The sequence below is a fragment of the Papaver somniferum genome, chromosome 3, assembly GCF_003573695.1.
Source record: "Papaver somniferum cultivar HN1 chromosome 3, ASM357369v1, whole genome shotgun sequence".
NCBI classification, from domain to species: Eukaryota; Viridiplantae; Streptophyta; class Magnoliopsida; order Ranunculales; family Papaveraceae; genus Papaver; species Papaver somniferum.
In genome coordinates this window covers 174,306,944-174,326,106 of record NC_039360.1, presented here as the reverse complement: position 1 = coordinate 174,326,106, position 19,163 = coordinate 174,306,944, and the positions used below count along the sequence as shown (strand labels likewise).

At 39.2% G+C, this 19,163-nt stretch overlaps 1 protein-coding gene across 1 annotated transcript; it reads right to left on the bottom strand.

Moving 5' to 3' along the window:
- Positions 1-2,461: 2,461 nt before the first annotated feature.
- LOC113360359 lies at positions 2,462-3,202 on the bottom strand. Its single transcript, XM_026603874.1, has one exon. It carries the CDS (start codon positions 3,200-3,202, stop codon positions 2,462-2,464), a length of 741 nt encoding a protein of 246 aa, XP_026459659.1.
- Between the last annotated feature and the right edge of the window lie 15,961 nt (positions 3,203-19,163).

Below are 19,163 nucleotides of genomic sequence, written 5' to 3'. Positions count from 1 at the left end.
CAGATGACCAGAAATTCGTTTTTGTTTTTTCACTCCACAATTAACATCCATGATTCACAAACCAATCAATCGTTTTCGATTATTACAAATAATAATGTCTTAAGATTGTTGGGTGCAATAATCAAAAACAAAGAAAAATCAAATAAGCAAAAGTTATTGATACTTAGCTCCTTTATAATGGAATTGATCGATTGACGAAACGAACGAGCTTCTCATATCTCCACAACAGCAACAAGGAAAAACTTTGGAAAAACAGAGTGAGTCACGTGTTCAACACGTTGCCCTTAAGACATTAGCGCCCGGCTACACTCAAGAGTGATGCTATAGCCCTCACAGGACGGATATCTCCAGGATAAAACACCCTACTACACCTACTACTAGCATATGTAGTAGATGCTCAACTTGAGCTTGGCAACTCCGAAAAAACCGTTAAGGAAAAATCATGAACTCTTAAGAAACGCTAAAATATTTTTCCTTAGGGGTCCCTCTAAAATATAGAGCAACCCTTTTCCCATAGATTTTACAAAAGTAGTGAATTTCTTTATATAATTGACAAATACAACTTAAGAAGAAAAGCTCCCCGATGTGGGACTAAAAGCTTTATATAGTTTCTTAAAACTACTAAAAATTGGAAACTCCACGATGTGGGACTAAAAAGTTTCATTCACAAAATAAAACAATAAATTATAATTTTTTATTAAAACTTTAAAAAATTATTTTTTTATTAATCGTTTTCCAACACTGGGAAGCTTTGTAATATATTATATATAATAAATTGGTTAGAAACTATATTGATCATATAAAATAAATTGAGTTTTCTTTCTTGCCTTTTAAGAAGTTTATCAGTATGCCAGTTTTGTCAAAAGTACATTTCGTTTAAAAACTGATTGCATAGCCATAACTTTTAATAATTTACACCAAATGGCCGACATTAAGTTGGTGGTAAAAGTAGACAAAATGGGATACCTAGGAGTCTGTAGTTCTATGGTATACTCTATTTCGTTTGAAGTTCCCCCGAGATACATAATTAAATTATACCATGAAAAGACATCCATTTTGAGAAAGAACTTAACGCAAGTTACTGCTACTTTACCATATAATTATACTCGCGAATGGTTTTTGTTTTCTTTTCTGCTTGCAATACAATATACAGTAGTTTGCGTTCAACATTTTCCTTTGAAGAGAGATACCATTTTTTTTTTGTTGAATCCACTTTAAATGGTGTAGTCTGAGGTGTTGAGTGAAGATAAAGACAAGTATATGTTCACGAACCTTAGAATTTTTCCTGGAAAAGTTGTAGCAGTGGTTGGGATGGCTCACATGGATAAAATTGGACTATTTTGGAAGCTCGCAGAGGAGGACGATATGAGCGACGTCTATTAAATCTGCAACCGAGGGTTAGTTACAGTGATTTTGCTTTAATACTCGATTTATTTATTGTTCGGAGTTTGCAGTGTGATGGATATATCGCTCGACTAATATCTTTAGTTGCATGTAATTGCAATTGACAATAAAATTGAATTAAACTAACAACTTATCTTGTGGTCCTATTTTTTACAGGATTTCGTCTAAGAATATATTTGACAGGGAGCATTCAGTTAGAATTCAAGAAGTTGCAGGAATTAGTTATGCTGTAAGAGTATAGCACGTGCTTAGAATTACCCCTTTTTCTAAACGACAATCTCAGTTACCCATTTTAATTTAAGGCACCGTATGAACCAGTTACCCATTTAAATTTATACGACCAACGCACGAGTAAACCCAATTTATTTTATACGACTGTCTGGAAAACGATATATGTTCTTCTTTTCATGCATTTTGCTGTCTAGACAGTACATTTATGAAGAACTGTTATGGTATCACTGATTGTGCCAAGCAGATGTATCCTTTGTATGATTTTTTTTTTGTTGGACTTCGTTTATGGTGGGTACGACTTACAAGTGCATATTCAGTTTGGGTCGTAGTTTTGACTTGTGAAAATGTCTTAGTGCACCCTTGATTTCATATTGCAAGATCCTTTATGTTTTTATTGGCTGTGAAAGGTATCCCAGATGCTTCGCGATGTATCTGTTGACAAACGAGGGAGAAGAAGAAAATAAAATAAGGGAAATTGAAGTAGAAAGTTTTAGACTGGGATAGGGAAGTTGGGTATAAGTTTAGATAAACGGGTATAGCTTATTGTCATGAAACAGAATTGCAGATTAACTAACAACAATACCTTCTCTTCCTAACTTAAGGATAGAGCCTCAATTTCATTAAATTTCTCATTGGTTTCTCTTACAGCAAGCACAACCAATAAATAACCGACTTCTTTTTAACCAATCACCCAACGGGTGTAAACATCCAATGAGTAACCCTAACTAAGGAAATAAACTAAATACAAGGGAGTACCCAACATGGGCTTGTGTGCGTAAGAAACAAAGCCCAAAGGTTAAAGACCCTTAATTAGGTTCAAGTGTTACTAGTTATATGACAATACCCCCTCCTTTGGAAGATCCTTGTCCTCAAGGATAAAATCTGGGAACTGTGAGTGAATGTGGTTGGCATCTTCCCATGTTGCATCTTCTGAAGGAGCTCTAGCCCACTGTATGAGTATTTGTAGAATTGTATTGTTGCCCCTGAGAATATGTCTGGAATCTAGAACTGCTATTGGTGTAACTATGAAAGAACCAGAAGTATCAACTGGTGGCAGTGTAGTGGTAATATGTTGGCCTACCTTTTTCTTCAGTTGACACACATGAAAAACTGGGTGAATTCTGGACTCTACTGGTAGTTTGAGCTTGTAAGCAACATTTCCAATTCTCTGTAACACTTCAAATGGCCCAAAGTATTTAGCAGACAACTTCATATTGGTTCTCAGAGCAACAAAAGACGGTCTATAAGGTTGCAACTTCAAAAATACCCAATTTCCCACTACAAAGGATCTGTCAGTTCTATGATTATCTGCAAAATGTTTCATCCTGTGCTGAGCTTTAGAGAGGTCTTCCTTAAGTAATTGGATCATGTGATCTCTCTCCAGGAGGTAGTCATGAACAACAGCAACTGAAGTAGTAGCTTGGACTGGAAATGCCAAGTGAGGTGGAGTGTAACCATATAAGGCCTGAAACAGAGTCATCTTGAGACTAGTGTGGTAGTTTGTGTTAAACCACCATTCTGCTAAGGCCAACCAATTGAGCCACAATTTTGGAGTTGAACCAGTCATGCATCTAAGATATTGCTCAAGGCAAGCATTTGTTCTCTTAGTTTGCCCATCAGTTTGTGGGTGATAAGAAGTGCTGAGGGTTAACTGAGTACCTAGAGATTTAAATAGATGCTGCCAAAAGTGGCTGAAAAATACCTTATCCCTGTCCGACACAATGATAGACACATTTTTGTGTCTAATTTGTCTCGATTCTATATATTGATAGTGCTCATTTCTGTACTTATTATGGTGTTTTATGTGTGCGTAGGTATTTTTGGCCAATAAACATTTTTGGAAAAATCGTCTCGAAAAGTTACGCGGGGCACCCCCGGAGGACACTTGCTATTCGGACCCCTCAAATGGATAAGGGGTAACCTAATTACTAAGGGGCATCCATTTCCAGGCAGCTGCTAAAGGGACACCACTGTTGGATAAGGAGGAGGTCATCCCTTACATTTGAATTTGGAAATTGGCGGGAAAAGAAGTGTTATAACAACAGAATTTAAGGTTTGATTTTTGGGCATTCTAGGGAGAGATTCAATCGCTGATTTCTTTGCTATATCTTTATTAGACCCAAACAAGGTTGGTAAGGGATTTGGATTGGATTAACTTGGGCTTGATAGTCGATTTGAAGGAAACATGGGTGGATTATTATCAGAAGTTTATATTCATGGAAAGTACGTGGAGATAAGGAAGTAAAGCTTGCTGTTCGATTCAATAGTATCTTAAGCAAATTCTGAGACGTTGGATTTGGTTTGGGAGACGCGTAAAGAAGCTATAAAGAAAGAAATCCCGTGACCTGCGGGAGAGGAAAGGTGAAGATTTTATCGGGATTTTTAACCCTGTGGCGTATATATAGAGATTGGAAGAGTCTTAGAGGAGATATAGAGGCTTTGGGGTGAAGACAGAGGCGAGGAGACGAACAATTAGAGCTGCAGAAACTGTTGCTGCTGCTGCTGCACTTTCAGGGAAGAAGACGGAGCTGGAGAACATTAGACTAGCCAGGTCAGTCGCATAAACCGTCACTATTTCATTCGAATTTGTAACAGTTCTGCAACAATTATATCCGTTAGGATTTTCCTTGTAACAGCAGGCTCTGTAACAGTGGGTTCTGTAACAATTATATCTGTTACAAACCCGCTGCTTTATTAGTTTTCTCTTATTTTTCACACTTTTGAGCTATGAACACCTATTTCGAGCACGTGAATAATATGAGGAGCTAAACCCCATTGTTGAGGCGACGGAGGAAGCCATTTTCCAATTATTTGATGGTAAATTCTATTTAATTTAATTTTTGCAATTCTTTTATGATTATTTGCACTGAACTGAAATTGAATATATGGTTCTGATTAAGTGGTTGTGTTCTCAATTGATGGGTCATACTTAGGTTAAGTCTTTTGATGGTCCATGCTTTCGATTTACAACTATTGTTTTGAGAATCTACTTTCTAGGCGAAAATATTAGAATCACTTTAAACGTAAAGAGTTGCATAAATATTGACTAGATTAAATCACATAAAAATTGGAGATTGGTGGAATCCTGAGTCTCAGTGCTTTTTATAATCTTGAATACAATTTCTTTTTAAGTTTTCTATTTTAATTTGAGTCTAAAATCGAGTCTACACAATCCGAGTTGAACGAACTTTACTACCACTTAAAAACATCATCAATTTTGGCGCGCGCGCGGATTTGTATTAGGTTTTAGGTTTTAGATTTATTTTATTTCTTTTAGAATTTTTGTTCTCTTTTACGCCTTTGGTATTTTTCGATTCTTTTCAGATTGGAGCGAAGCTACAAGGAAAGAAAAAGTACTATAAAAGGAAAGCATCGCCAAAGAAGGAAAGAAAGAGGAATCCAAAGGAGTGAAGAAGAAGATATTTTGTATATAGTTATTTTGTTTTATTTTTAGAAACTGTAAATAGGGTTTTATTTTTTGTAATTTTTCTTTTTATTTTTGGACACTTTTTGGACTTTATTTTTGGACTGGGACATTATTATTTTTAAACCCTAAGGAAGGGTTGGTTTAAATAAAAACTGTGTGCAGAGAAGGACGGTGATTACGATATCGCCTCGGCCCCTCGGGTTCGTACATGACATAGGAGTCGTGGCCCGAGTCGACTTCAGCGGTTCTTCGCCCGTCTGGTACGGGAGGTAAGTTTTTCGAAACACCCGCGAATCCCCTGTCAGCGGGTTTACTGTATTCCTTCGTTTGCATATATGCTGAGGACTTGAAAACGGCTGCTTTAATTTCCTAGTAAAGGGCAAGGACTGGCCATACAAGATAAGGGTTCGGATTTCATCACCGTTCTCTTCTTGCCCGCCTTAGGAAAACAAACCAAACGCGAACCTAAGCCTAAAATTTTGACTAGAACGAGACCTATAGGGTAACGAGCTTAATAGGAAAGTCGTTCGAAAAATATTGGTTACTCTTTTGAGCATACTTCGAAGTTCATGATGGTTTCTGTGAGTTGAATGCGTGACTGCGCCGCCTTGTAACCGGTGAGGCCTTGGGTATCAAAGCTCCACTGAGCTTCCCTCGCCTCGATTCAACTTACTTTGACTCGGATTGATTCCAGAGGGGTTTGCTCAGATTGTAACGAGTTCCTTTTCGAAAGAATAGAAGCTGGTCTAGAAACAATCTAAGTGGAACCATCATGCTTTTTGTTTGCTAGAAAATTAGGTTTGATTTGGTTGAGTCAGCCTTGTTTTGTGATTGCATAGAATCCCAAATATCCCGATAGTGCCAAATGGCAACTTTAAAGCTTTGTTGAACCCACTAGGACTACTCGTCCTCTTGTATCAGGTTAGCCGAAACTGAAGCAAATTATGAACTTAGGCCTGGGACCCTACAGATGCTCCCAATCTTTTTAGGGAAAGAAAATGAAAACCCATACTTCCATGTTAGGGATTTGAGGAAATTTGTAGTACCCTAAAGATTAGAGACCTTGATGATGATGCTTTGAAACTTAGGTTATTTCCTTTTTCCCTGAAAGATAAAGCCAAATCGGCTATATAGTTTGGCTTCCGGTTCAATAGAAACATATGAACAACTTACATCTGCCTTTTTGAACAAGTTTTTCCCTAGGCACAAAACATCGTCTATTAGGACGCAAATCTGCACATTTTCTCAACAGGAGGGAGAATCGTTATATAGGTATTTGGAAAGGTTCAATGACTTATTAGCCCAATGTCCTCATCATGGTTTAGAAAAGGTTAGGCTAGTTCAAATCCTTTATGAGGGTTTAGATTATTCGACAACAACCATGGTTGAGTCTCTATGCACTGGTGGTTTTGAAAACCAAACTGTTGATGCGGCGATGGAATTTTTGAATGAAATCGCCGAAAAGACCCAGCAATGGGAATATTGTAGGGACCCAAGAGAACAATTCTTCTAGGTAGAGGAAACGTTAATAGGGTAGAAGGAGGCTATGAATCAGATGCCAAAATTGCTGCTATAGCAAAAAGGTTAGAAGCCTTAGAATTGGGTCACACTAGTGGTAGAGTAGAGCCTTTTTGGGAAGGCCAGACTATTGAAGAGCGCCAATGCTCTTATAATAATGACACTAGACTTGATCACCGTCAAAAGTTTGACCCATATTCAGAAACCTATAATCCTGGTTGGAGAAACCATCCGAACCTTTCATGGTCTAAGGACCAAGGTCAGTTTAGTAATTCTAATGTTCCCCCAGGTTTTGGCTATACTAAGAATACTTCAGGATCAGCTCAGTTTCAGAATCAGTCTGATAAGAAAATCTTAAGTCTAGAGGAAACTCTCACCTCGTTTATTCAAAATACTGAAAATATGCGTCAATTGCTTTCACAAAGCATAGAAGCTAGTAATAGGATAGGACAAGAACATAGTCAGGCCATTTCTGAATTGAAAGACCAGGTTAGTCTGATCAATGAGTCTCTAAGAGAAAAAGGTAAGTTCCCTAGTCAACCGATACCCCTAGAGGAGATAAAACATTTAATCAAGTGAATTCTGTCACAACCCTTAGGAGTGGTAAAACGGTAGACAATAAGGTAGCCATGCCTAATAGTGGACATACTGTAGATCCACCTTCTAGTTCCCAAGATGAGCCCCATAAGGAGACACTAAATGAAGAAACCGATAAAATTTCTAGTGATGCCAATGTGGTTCCCGACAGGTCTCATTTTGTACCCAAAGCCCCATATCCACAGTTGTTAGCTCCAACAAAGAGAGAGTCGACTTTCAACGAAATATTAGAGATATTTAAGTAGGTAAACATTAACATCCCTTTATTAGAAGCAATTAGGAAAATGCCTGCTTATGCCAAGTTCCTTAAGGACCTTTGTACACGAAAGCGTAAGCTTAATGTCCATAAGAAAGCCTTTTTAGCTGGTCAGGTAAGTTCAATCCTTCTGAACCAAACATCCCCTAAGTATAAAGACCCTGGATGCCCCAACATATCTTGTGTGACCGGTAATTATTCAGTATGTAAGACATTGCTTGACTTAGGAGCTAGTGTGAACTTACTCCCTTATCATGTGTACAACCAGCTAGGTCTTGGTAAGTGGAAACCGACTAAAATGACATTGCAATTAGCTGATAGGTCTGTCAAAGTACCTCGTGGTGTCATAGAGGATGTTATGATTGAGGTTGATAAATTTATTTATCCAGTGGATTTCGTTGTTCTAGATACTCAGCCTGTTCAGGATCCTAGTGCTCAAATACCGGTGATTTTAGGTCGCCCATTTTTAGCCACAGCTAACGCTGTCATCAACTGTAGGACCGGACTTATGAACATCTCCTTTGGTAATATGACCACTGAACTAAATGTCTTTAATGTTAATAGACAAACTTCTGACGATTTAGAGGAAGTGAATATGATTAGCACTTTAGTTCAGGATCTAACTCAGAATAATTGGGACGACACTTTATTTGGTGATTCCTTAGATGAACTTGATGAGGAAATTCTCTTAAGTCAGTTAGGTGACCAAACTTTTGAACTAGAAGAAGCTCTTGAGTACTTTAAAGACTCTACGGACCTTGAGATTCAATCCATAGTGCTAGGCCTTACAGAGAGTAGTGTTGACCCTAAGTTTGGGGGTAATGAACTAGAAGAAGCTCTTGAGTATTTTAAAGACTCTGAGGATCCAGAAATTCAAGCAATAGTTATAGGTTTGTCCGAGAATATTGACTACCCTAAGTTTGGGGGTAGTAATAGTCAATTATCCCCATTAGAAGTCCCAAACTTGGGATTTGAGCCTAGTGTACCTGAGGTATTACTTGAGTCACTTTCGACTCCGCAACCGGATCCTCCTGATATTGTCCAGGAGGAAATACTAAAAACTTGTTGTTCGAATGAGTCAATTTTTCAAGACACTCATATGAAGCCCAAATGGGCACAACAGAAAAACCCAGTTGTCTTGCAAGAAACCTTGGATGAGGATGTGCTATGTCTGTTCATTTTTCTGATTTGGTGCAGTTGTCTGATAATTGTGGCAATTTTATTTGCTTTTGTTGACCCACAGTTGTTTCGATTATTGATATATGATTTGAAAGGTAATTAGCCTATTTGTGGTATTTGACGTCTGGCTGAAGACTTTAAATTTAGCACTTCTTGGGAGGTAACCCAATCTCATGCAACACGGTAATATCTTTCCTTATCTCTTTGCTTCAAATGGTAACAGTTTCTCCTTGTTCATGCTTTTAATTTTATCTTTAGAACATTGAGGACAATGTTAGATTTAAGTTTGGGGGTATGGGAGAAACTTTTTAGTTGCAATATGAATAAATAAACTCCAGAGCTTAGAAATTTATGCCTATTAAGGATTGCACTAACTAATCTAAGTGGATGGAAGCATTTTGATCGTAGGAGTTGAGGAACCAATCTGATTAGATGAAAACATCTAGAAGAGTCTATTCATAAAAGCACAGAGCTCAGGTGTTAGAAATAACATGATAGTTTCACCATATCTCGTTGAGTCCTTTTCACTTCTATTTTTATTTTATTTTGTTTTAAACTTTGTTTCTCTAAGTGATATGTGGGGCCCACGATTCAAGTTGTTACCAATGCTAGGGTGAATTAGAGTGATTGAGTTACAAAGAAAAAAAAAAAAAGACCAGACCAATTAGACCAAACGTATCAAAAAAAAATGAATGAAATGAAAAAGCTGAAAAAAAATGTTCAGTGACTAAAGTCGACCACTGGTACCCTTGTATATGCCAGTTGTATTGAACTAGAATTAGGATTATCGATCACTGGTTCGCTTGTATATGCCATTATGTTGATATTAGTCAGACTAGTATCTCAATCCATTAGGATAGGTTCATTTTGGCGGAGGCCTTCAGACAGATATGGGAAACGCCGTTCACTTAGTAAACATCAAAACCATCTATGTTTTTCTATATCCATATTCTTGATCTATCCATGTGATTAGTTTTGACTCCGGATATTGATGTCCATAGTGCTACTATCTGAGTAGAGCTCTGTCACTTTATATGAATTTTAGTATGCTTGAGTGCAAACTCGTGTACATCAATTGGAATTTCGCAACAGGGTACTTCCTCCTGTAGTCAATAAGTATGCCAACCAAGGAGATTCTTTAGTGCCTTCCAAGGTTCTGCGTAGATAGCTAAGGTCTGGAGTAAAGGTTTTGTGGGTATACCTCTTGTAATCCCTCCGGAGACAACACTCCTCCACTAGGGACACTTAGGGGTTTAAAGGCTTATTGCATACGCTAAATGCAATCGACGATGCATGCGTCAGTGAGTTAGGATTTTATTTTATTTTATTTTATTTTTGCTTGAGGACTAGCAAATAATAAGTTTGGGGGTATTTGATAGACGCATTTTTGTGTCTAATTTGTCTCGATTCTATATATCGATAGTGCTCATTTCTGTACTTATTATGGCGTTTTATGTGTGCGTAGGTATTTTTGGCCAATAAACATTTTTGGAAAAATCGTCTCGAAAAGTTGCGCGGGGCACCCCCGGAGGACACTTGCTATTCGGACCCCTCAAATGGATAAGGGGTAACCTAATTACTAAGGGGCATCCATTTCCAGGCAGCTGCTAAAGGGACACCACTGTTGGATAAGGGGGAGGTCATCCCTTACATTTGAATTTGGAAATTGGCGGGAAAAGAAGTGTTATAACAACAGAATTTAGGGTTTGATTTTTGGGCATTCTAGGGAGAGATTCAATCGCTGATTTCTTTGTGACATCTTTATTAGACCCAAACAGGGTTGGTAAGGGATTTGGATTGGATTAACTTGGGCTTGATAGTCGATTTGAAGGAAACAGGGGTGGATTATTATCCGAAGTTTATATTCATGGAAAGTACGTGGAGATAAGGAAGTAAAGCTTGTTGTTCGATTCAATAGTATCTTAAACAAATTCTGAGACGTTGGATTTAGTTTGGGAGACGCGTAAAGAAGCTGTAAATAAAGAAATCCCGTTACCTGCGGGAGAGGAAAGGTGAAGATTTTATCGGGATTTTTAACCCTGTGGCGTATATATAGAGATTGGACGAGTCGTAGAGGAGATATAGAGGCTTTGGGGTGAAGACAGAGGCGAGGAGACGAACAACCATAGATGCAGAAACTGTTGCTGCTGCTGCTGCACTTTCATGGAAGAAGACGGAGCTGAAGAACATTAGACTAGCCAAGTCAGTCGCAGAAACCGTCACTATTTCATTCAAATTTGTAACAGTTCTGCAAAAATTATATCTGTTAGGATTTTCCTTGTAACAGCAGGCTCTGTAACAGTGGGTTCTGTAACAATTATATCTGTTACAAACCCGCTGGTTTATTAGTTTTCTCTTATTTTTCACACTTTTGAGCTATGAACACCTATTTCTAGCACGTGAATAATATGAGGAGCTAAACCCCATTGCTGAGGCGACGGAGGAAGCCATTTTTCCAATTATTATGTCGTAAATTCTATTTAATTTAATTTTTGCAATTCTTTTATGATTATTTGCGCTGAACTGAAATTGAATATATGGTTCTGATTAAGTGGTTGTGTTCTCAATTGATGGGTCATGCTTAGGTTAAGTCTTTTGATGGTCCATGCTTTCAATTTATAACTATTGTTTTGAGAATCTATTTGTCTAGGCGAAAATATTAGAATCACTTTAAACGTAAAGAGTTGCATAAATATTAACTAGATTAAATCACATAAAAATTGGAGATTGGTGGAATCCTGAGTCTTAGTGCTTTTTATAATCTTGAATACAATTTATTTTTAAGTTTTCTATTTTAATTTGAGTCTAAAATCGAGTCTACACAATCCGAGTTGAACGAACTTTACTACCACTTAAAAACTACATCACACAATTGAGCTAGGTAAGCCATGAAGCTTAAAAATGTGATGCATGAACTCCTTTGCTACAGAGATTGCAGTGAATGGATGGCTCAAGGAAATAAAGTGACTGTATTTAGTCAGCCTGTCAACCACAATCAATATGACATTCTTTCTCTAAGACATGGGTAGACCTTCAATAAAGTCCATTGATATGTGTTGCCAAACTGTGTCTGGAATTGGTAAAGGTTGTAGGAGACCAGCTGGTGATGAGTGTTCATTTTTGTTGTATTGACATATATCACATTGAGCAACAAACTGAAAAATGTCTTCTTTCATCTTAGGCCAATAAAAATAAGCATTGGCTATGTTATAAGTGCCAAACATGCCAGAATGGCCACCCACAGCTGAAGAATGCACATAATGTATAATTTGATTTCTAAGCTGTAAATAATTGCCCACATAAATTCTTGTTTTGTACCTGAATATGCCATTGTGCAATGAGTAATGAGGATGGTCTGGTGAAATAAGCAATTGGGAGATGAGTTGCTGCACAACATTAACTTGAAATGATGTCGTGAGCCCATTGTGGTTGAACCAATGATAGAGATTGACAAACATAAGTATCATGGTGAACTCTTGATAAAGCATCAACTTATTTATCCTCTAGCCCCTTCTTGTACTTGATGATGTAGTCCAGACCTAAAAGTTTCATGAGCCATTTCTGTTGTAACACAGTAGTGATTCTTTGTTCCATGAAGTACTTCAAGCTCTGGTGGTCAGTGTGAATAATGAACTGATGGTGAGATAAATAATGCTTCCATTTTTGTACAGACATTACAATGGCCAATAATTCCTTCTCATAAGTGGACAAGGCTAAAGCTTGTGGTCCCAATGACTTGCCGTAGAAGGCTATAGATTGACCAGATTGCATCAAAACTACTCCAACTCCAGTAGAAAAAGCATCAGTCTCAAGAACAAAAGTTTGAGAGAAATCAGGTAAGGCTAAAACTGGTGCAAATGTCATGGCTTGTTTAAGAGCTAAAAATGCTTGCAAAGCTGATGGTGACCAAGAAAAACAATCCTTCTTCAACATATCAGTTAATGGTTTGCTAATGTTGTCATAACCCTTGATAAACCTTCTAGAGTAACCAGTAAAACCTAAGAATCCTCTCAATTTCTTTAGGGTAGTGGGTTGTGGCCATTGTTGCATTGCAGCTATCTTGTCAGGATCAACAGCTATACCCTTAGAAGTGATTAAATGCCCTAAATAAGAGATTTTGGATTGAGCAAAACAACATTTGTTCTTGTTGGCAAATAAAGAATGATGTCTTAATAATGAAAGGGTTTATCCAAATGCACTGCATGTTCCTCCAGAGGTTTACTATAAATCAAGATATCATCAAAAAACACCAATACAAACTTTCTCAAGAATGGCTTAAAAATAGTGTTCATGAGTGACTGAAATGTGGCAGGTGCATTTGTTAAGACAAATGGCATTACTCTAAATTCATAGTGCCCCTGATGGGTTCTAAAAGCAGTCTTATGAATATCAGCAACATTCATTAAGATTTGATAATACCCAGATTTAAGATCAATTTTTGTAAAAATGACAACACCATGAAGTTCATCTAGTAAATCATAAATCAAAGGAATTGGGAAATTATCTTTTATGGTGATATCATTAAGCTTCCTGTAATCCACACAAAATCTCCAAGAGTCATCTTTCTTCTTGACTAGAAGTATAGGTGAAACAAAGGGACCATGGCTGTCTTGAATAAATCTAGCATCAAGCATTTCTTGAATTAACTGTTCAACCACTGACTTTTGTAGATGAGGGCATCTATAAGGCCTTTGAGAAATATCTATATCTCTTTGAGGAGGTAAGGAAGTAGGTGGTTCAAAGACATCAACATAGGAATCCAATATTGCAGAAATATCAGGGTGAATTGGCTCTAGGGGAGTAGTGGAAATAGAAAAGAATTGGACAATTATAGTGGGGGTGTTATTTTTTAAGAATTTAAGAAAAGAGTAACTACTAATCAAGTTACAAGAAGGTAATGTGGAACTGCCTTGTAAAGTAATTTGGTGCCCTTGATGGAAGAATGTAAGCTTCAGTTCAGCCAAATTGAAGGTGATGTCCCCCAATTGTTTGAGCCAATCTACACCAAGAACCATGTCACACCCACCAATTGGTAAAACCCTTAAGTCTCCCATGAATTGGTAGTCCTGCATATGCCATTCCAATTGATTGCAGATACCTCTACTGATAGTTGAATCACCATTAGCAACTGTCACTAGCATTTGACCTGTGGGCTCAATAGGAAGTTGTAACTGCTCAGCTAATTTAGCATCAACAAAACTGTGGGCGCTTCCTGTGTCTATCAGGATAAGTATGTCATGAGAATAAAGTTGGTCAGGTACTCTGATAGTATTCTGGGTTACCAATCCAGTTAAGGCATGTAAGGATATTTCCATGGTAGACACTGCAGGGGAAGGAGGAGATGCAACCTCATCTTCAGTGTATTCAGAAGAAGGTGATGCAATATCATCTGAAGCTACCAACATAAACAATTGCTGAGTCTTGCACATGTGACCCTGTCTATAAAGTTCATCGCAATTATAGCACAAACCCTTGTCTCTTCTTACTTTCATGTAAGCTGGGGTAAGTTTCCTAACTGGAGGTGTAGTGGGTTCAAGTTTAGTGGGTGCAAGAGGAAGTGTAATAAATGTCTTTGTGTTTGAAAAAGATGGTTTAGGTGGAGTTGTGAGGGGTGATAAAATTGGTTTATAAGTATAGGTTAAATAATTGGTGGTACAAGGTTGAAAAGGTCGAGAAAATGGTTTATGGTGTTTGTATTGAAAGTCAACAGAAGCCTGTTGCATTCTAGCAAGGTAGAAGGCATCAGTATCTGTATCTGAATTAGGCTTGAACATCTGAACGACATTACGAATTTCCTCCTTTAACCCACTGACAAAGCTCATAGTATAGTAATCTTCAGATAAACTGAGATTGCGAGATTTCATTAAAGCTTTCAAAGACTCATAACGTTCATAATATTCTTCAACAGTAGTAATTTGAGCTAATTTGTTAAAACTTCCTACATAATTATCATAAGCTACGTCTTCAAAGCGACAACACACATCAGATGAAAATTGAGGCCAAGCTATGAAAGGTTTACCCTCTTTGATAATCTAAAAACCATGAATCTGATTTACCATCAAAATGAATCGAAGCTAGATATACTTTATGAAGTTCATCAGTAGAGTTTAACTGAAAGTATCAATTAAACTTATGAAGCCAACCTCTAGGATTAGAACCATCTAATCTGAGAAAATCGATTTTAGGGTGTCGAGAATATTTACCAGATTGATGAATCAACTCATGATTTCCAGCCATAACAGGTTGTTCTGGAGTTTCCGGTGGAACTGGATCAGTAGGAATACCCAACCGTTGACAGAGTAAAACGATCATCGTGAGAGATTCTTTGACAAGAATGATATCATTAGACAAGGAACAAACCTCAGGAGAGATGTTCTTAACAGCCTCCTCCAATGTTAGTAACTGATCTGAATGAGTCTGCAACTGAGCTGTAGCCTCTATTGTTGTAGTAGGTTTATCAACACCTCCGGTCATAACTTCAGGCAATCAGGATCTTTAATGGCTGATCCCAATTGTCATGAAACAAAATTGTAGATTAACTAACAAAAATACCTTCTCTTCCTAACTTAAGGATATAGCCTCAATTTTATTGAATTTCTCATTGGTTTCTCTTACAGCAAGCACGGCCAATAAATAACCGACTTCTTTTTAATCAATCACCCAACGGGTGTAAACATCCAATGAGTAACCCTAACTAAGGAAATAAACTGAATAGAAGGGAGTACCCAAACATGGGCTTGTGTGCGTAAGAAACAAAGCCCAAAGGCTAAAGACCCTTAATTAGGTTCAAGTGTTACTAGTTACATGACACTTACCCATTCAGGGTTTGGTTAGGTTAACCAATTAAGGAGGTGTTTGAGGGTGAAAACGGTTTCTGCTGATTTTGGTAATTTCGGGTGTCTGGGTGAGAAACGAATTTAAACCCTAAACAATGTACTGCAAGGGAGTACTTTAGATTCGAGAGATCAATCTGTACAAATCCGGCCTAAACCAAGAAATGGCCATTGTAGACTTGCTTCGGTCACAAAGTGAATGAGAAGGGTTGGTTTTGGGGAGGGAAGCGAAGAAAGTGTTGAGACCAGAATAGTTGATTCTGGAAGAGTAGTTGTTTTCTACGACTTGTATCAGAAAGTGAGAAGCTAACAGATAGACATAGGAGTTGGGTAGATGGCCTTGGGTAGATGTCCATCCAACATGGCTGGACATCGGGTGGAAAATGTACAACCAACATGGCTGGACATCGGGTGGAAAATGTACAACTAACATGGCTGGACATCGAGTTGGCAGTGGACAGCCAACATGGATGGACATAGGAGTGTCCTACGGGCCAAAGCTATAATACAACCATCCTGGGTGAACATCGAGTTGACATTTGAATGGCCTATGGGCCAAAGTCGGAAATACAGCTATCACAACCCTTCATCGGGTTTGGCTCAGGAAGTGTTCATCCATCCTGACCGGGCATATGAACTAGCATGTGAGACAGAACTGAATGTACGGCCATCTTGGCCGGTCATTCGGGAAAATACATGGCAACGGCCATGAACAGTAAACGGGGAGTTGATGAATGATTTTTCCTCCCCCAAATCAACTTGTAAAAATGTCAAGTTAACATATATAGGGAGGGATAGTTGATTAAAGGTGCATAAGCGGACCATGTACCAAGTAAGCTTAACAGCTTAGACGAAACGCTATGAATGATGCCTAAGGCTCATTCTAAGTTGCATAGACTTACGAATGGAGCATATGATGATGAGGCATCACTATGCCATTCCACATATTCGATGATGCATCACTTGGATGCATTTGACGGAACGGCCTACACGGACTAGGCCATTACCACTATTGCTTGGCCACGACCATGCAAACGAGTTGGCATAAGTTTTTGTCCCTTCGAGAATGAACTACGGTCTGTGATTGATTCCTTTAGGGTATGAAAGGATACATAGGCAGCCACAATGAGTTGCAGCATTGCCGGTCCATCACGTTGGCCCCTCATATCATTTAAGCTCAGTGGATCGATGCAAGAGATGTTTACGACCAGACTTGATGAGGAATGTTGCATGCCAGCAAGTGGATGCTCATACTTCCTATCATGATACGAAGAGTCGGTAAAGCGAGTAAGAGAATGGTATTAGGCTTAGAGCAGCCTATGCCTAAGTCCACGACTTTTATGCCTTAAGTCTGGATATGACTCGGGAGATGACAGTTGCTCATATAGATAGGAAATTTAGTGATGAATTCCCTACGTTGAGGCACAGCCAGTGATGCATGAAATATGCATTGGCCATACCCTCTATGGCTTGAACTCTTGGCAACGACCTTATGGCCATATACCCTTCTGCGGACAAGGGTGACTATGGAACGGTGTGAAAGCTAAGTTAACTGCATCATGCTCCACGAGAATGCTTGCAAGGGAAAGATGGACGTGAATTTGCCTGGGGATGAGGCCCGGATCGTAGCTTCATCATGGCGCACTGGGGGAGTTACGGCCTGCGGGGCAACGTGCCAAAGGCGTAATTTTCCAGTCCGTCACAGTTGGTATCAGAGCAAGTTCCGTGAAAACTATAGGGACTTGTGCGGAGTGGACTCATTGACGAATATTTTCCTTAATGGAAATTTGAAGTTGGAGAGTAGGTCAAATTTTGCGCAGAAAGAATTTGTGACTGGAACTGCCAGTTATTTTGCAATTCGAGTTGAGCTTGGATGAGTGATGTAAGTTTGCCTGACATAAGTGGCACTCCACTTACGAGTGGATATCCGGAAGACCGTCTGGGACGGTGGGTAGACAATGGGACTGATCATCCCCACACGTTGGAAATTGGCCAATGGTGTGCGTTGTCAGGCCCGTCTAGCATCCCACTTACGAGTGTCAACCTGGATGGCCGTCAGGGACGGTGGGCAACTGAAAACTGTTCCACACAGTACTGCGCTAAAATCTTGTCATTTCGATGACATCTTCAACCTTGTGAACTTTAGGGATTCTTGGGTAGTGGAATGGGACGTCATTCAGGATACCTAGTCGAGATATCCTCTTGGCACTGGCCAATTGCGATTCTTGGTATTGTTGTGGGCACTTTTGGATTCCTGGGCAGGTGGTATGGGACATGTGCTCAGAAGGTCTAAATTTCATTTCATCACAACTTGAAAAAACCCGTGATTTCTGAGCATCTGGTATGGGAATTTTGCTCAGGAAATCCAAACCGAAGAGATTTTACACAATAGTTTTGGTTTTGAATTTCGAGGACGAAATTCTTTGAAGGGGTGAAGAGTGTAACACCCTGTGTTTTTAGCATGGCGCATGCTAAAATATGCGCCATTGCTCGAGATGAAGCTTCAACCAAAGCTTCTGTTGCATGTGAGATGCATTTGGCCCAGGGCCAATATCCGGTGCCAAGTAAGGCATATCGCGTATGCATATTGGCTAAGGCCAATATGACATTAGTTGGAGGCTACATTAGCCAAGAGCCAATATTGCATCAAATGATGCATTAGGCCAGTTGGGTAGATGGCCTTGAATATGTACAACCAACATGGCTGGACATCAGGTGGAAAATGTACAGCCAACATGGCTGGACATCGAGTTGGTAGTGGACAACCAACATAGCTGGACATAGGAGTGGCCTATGGGCCAAAGCTATAATACAACCATCCTGTCTGAACATTGAGTTGACATTTGAATGGCCTATGGGCCAAAGTCGGAAATACAACTATCACGCCCCTTCATCGGGTTTGGCTCAGGAAGTGTTCAGCCATCCTGGTCGGGCATATGAACTGGCATGTGAGCCAGAACTGAATGTACGACCATCTTGGCCGGTCATTCGGTAAAATACATGGCAACGTCCATGAACAGTAAACGGGGAGTAGATGAATGATTTTTCCTCCCCCAATTCAACTTGTAAAAATGTCAAGTTAACATATATGGGGAGGGATAGTTGGTGAAAGGTGCATAAGCGGACCATGTACCAAGTAAGCTTCACAACTTAGCCGGAACGCTATGAATGATGCCTAAGGCTCATTCTAAGTTGCGTAGCCTTACGAATGGAGCATATGATGCTGAGGCATCACTATGCCATTCCACGGATTCGATGGAACGGCCTACACGGACTAGGCCATTACCACTATTGCTTGGCCACGGCCATGCAAACGAGTTGGCATAAAATTCTGTCCCTTCGAATATGAACTACGGTATGTGCTTGATTCCTTTAGAGCAGGGAAGGATACGTAGACATCCGTAATGAGTTGCAGCATTGCCGATCCAGCACGTTGGCCCCTCATATCATCTAAGCTCGGTGGATCGATGCAAGAGATGATTTCAGACATACTTGATGAGGAATGTTGCATGCCATCAAGTGGATGCTCATACTTCCTATCAATCTACGAAGAGTCGGTAAAGCGGAGTAAGAGAATGAAAATAGGCTTAGAGCGGCCTATGCCTAAGTCCACGGCTTTTATGCCTTAAGTCTGGATATGACTCGGGAGCCGACGATTGCTCATCTAGATAGGAAATTCAGTGTTGAATTCCCTACGTTGAGGCACAGCCAGTGATGC

What these genes read in the sequence shown, in the direction of transcription:
- LOC113360359 (XM_026603874.1), bottom strand. Translation starts at nt 3,202, where the DNA reads ATGACTGGTTCAACTCCAAAATTGTGGCTCAATTGGTTGGCCTTAGCA.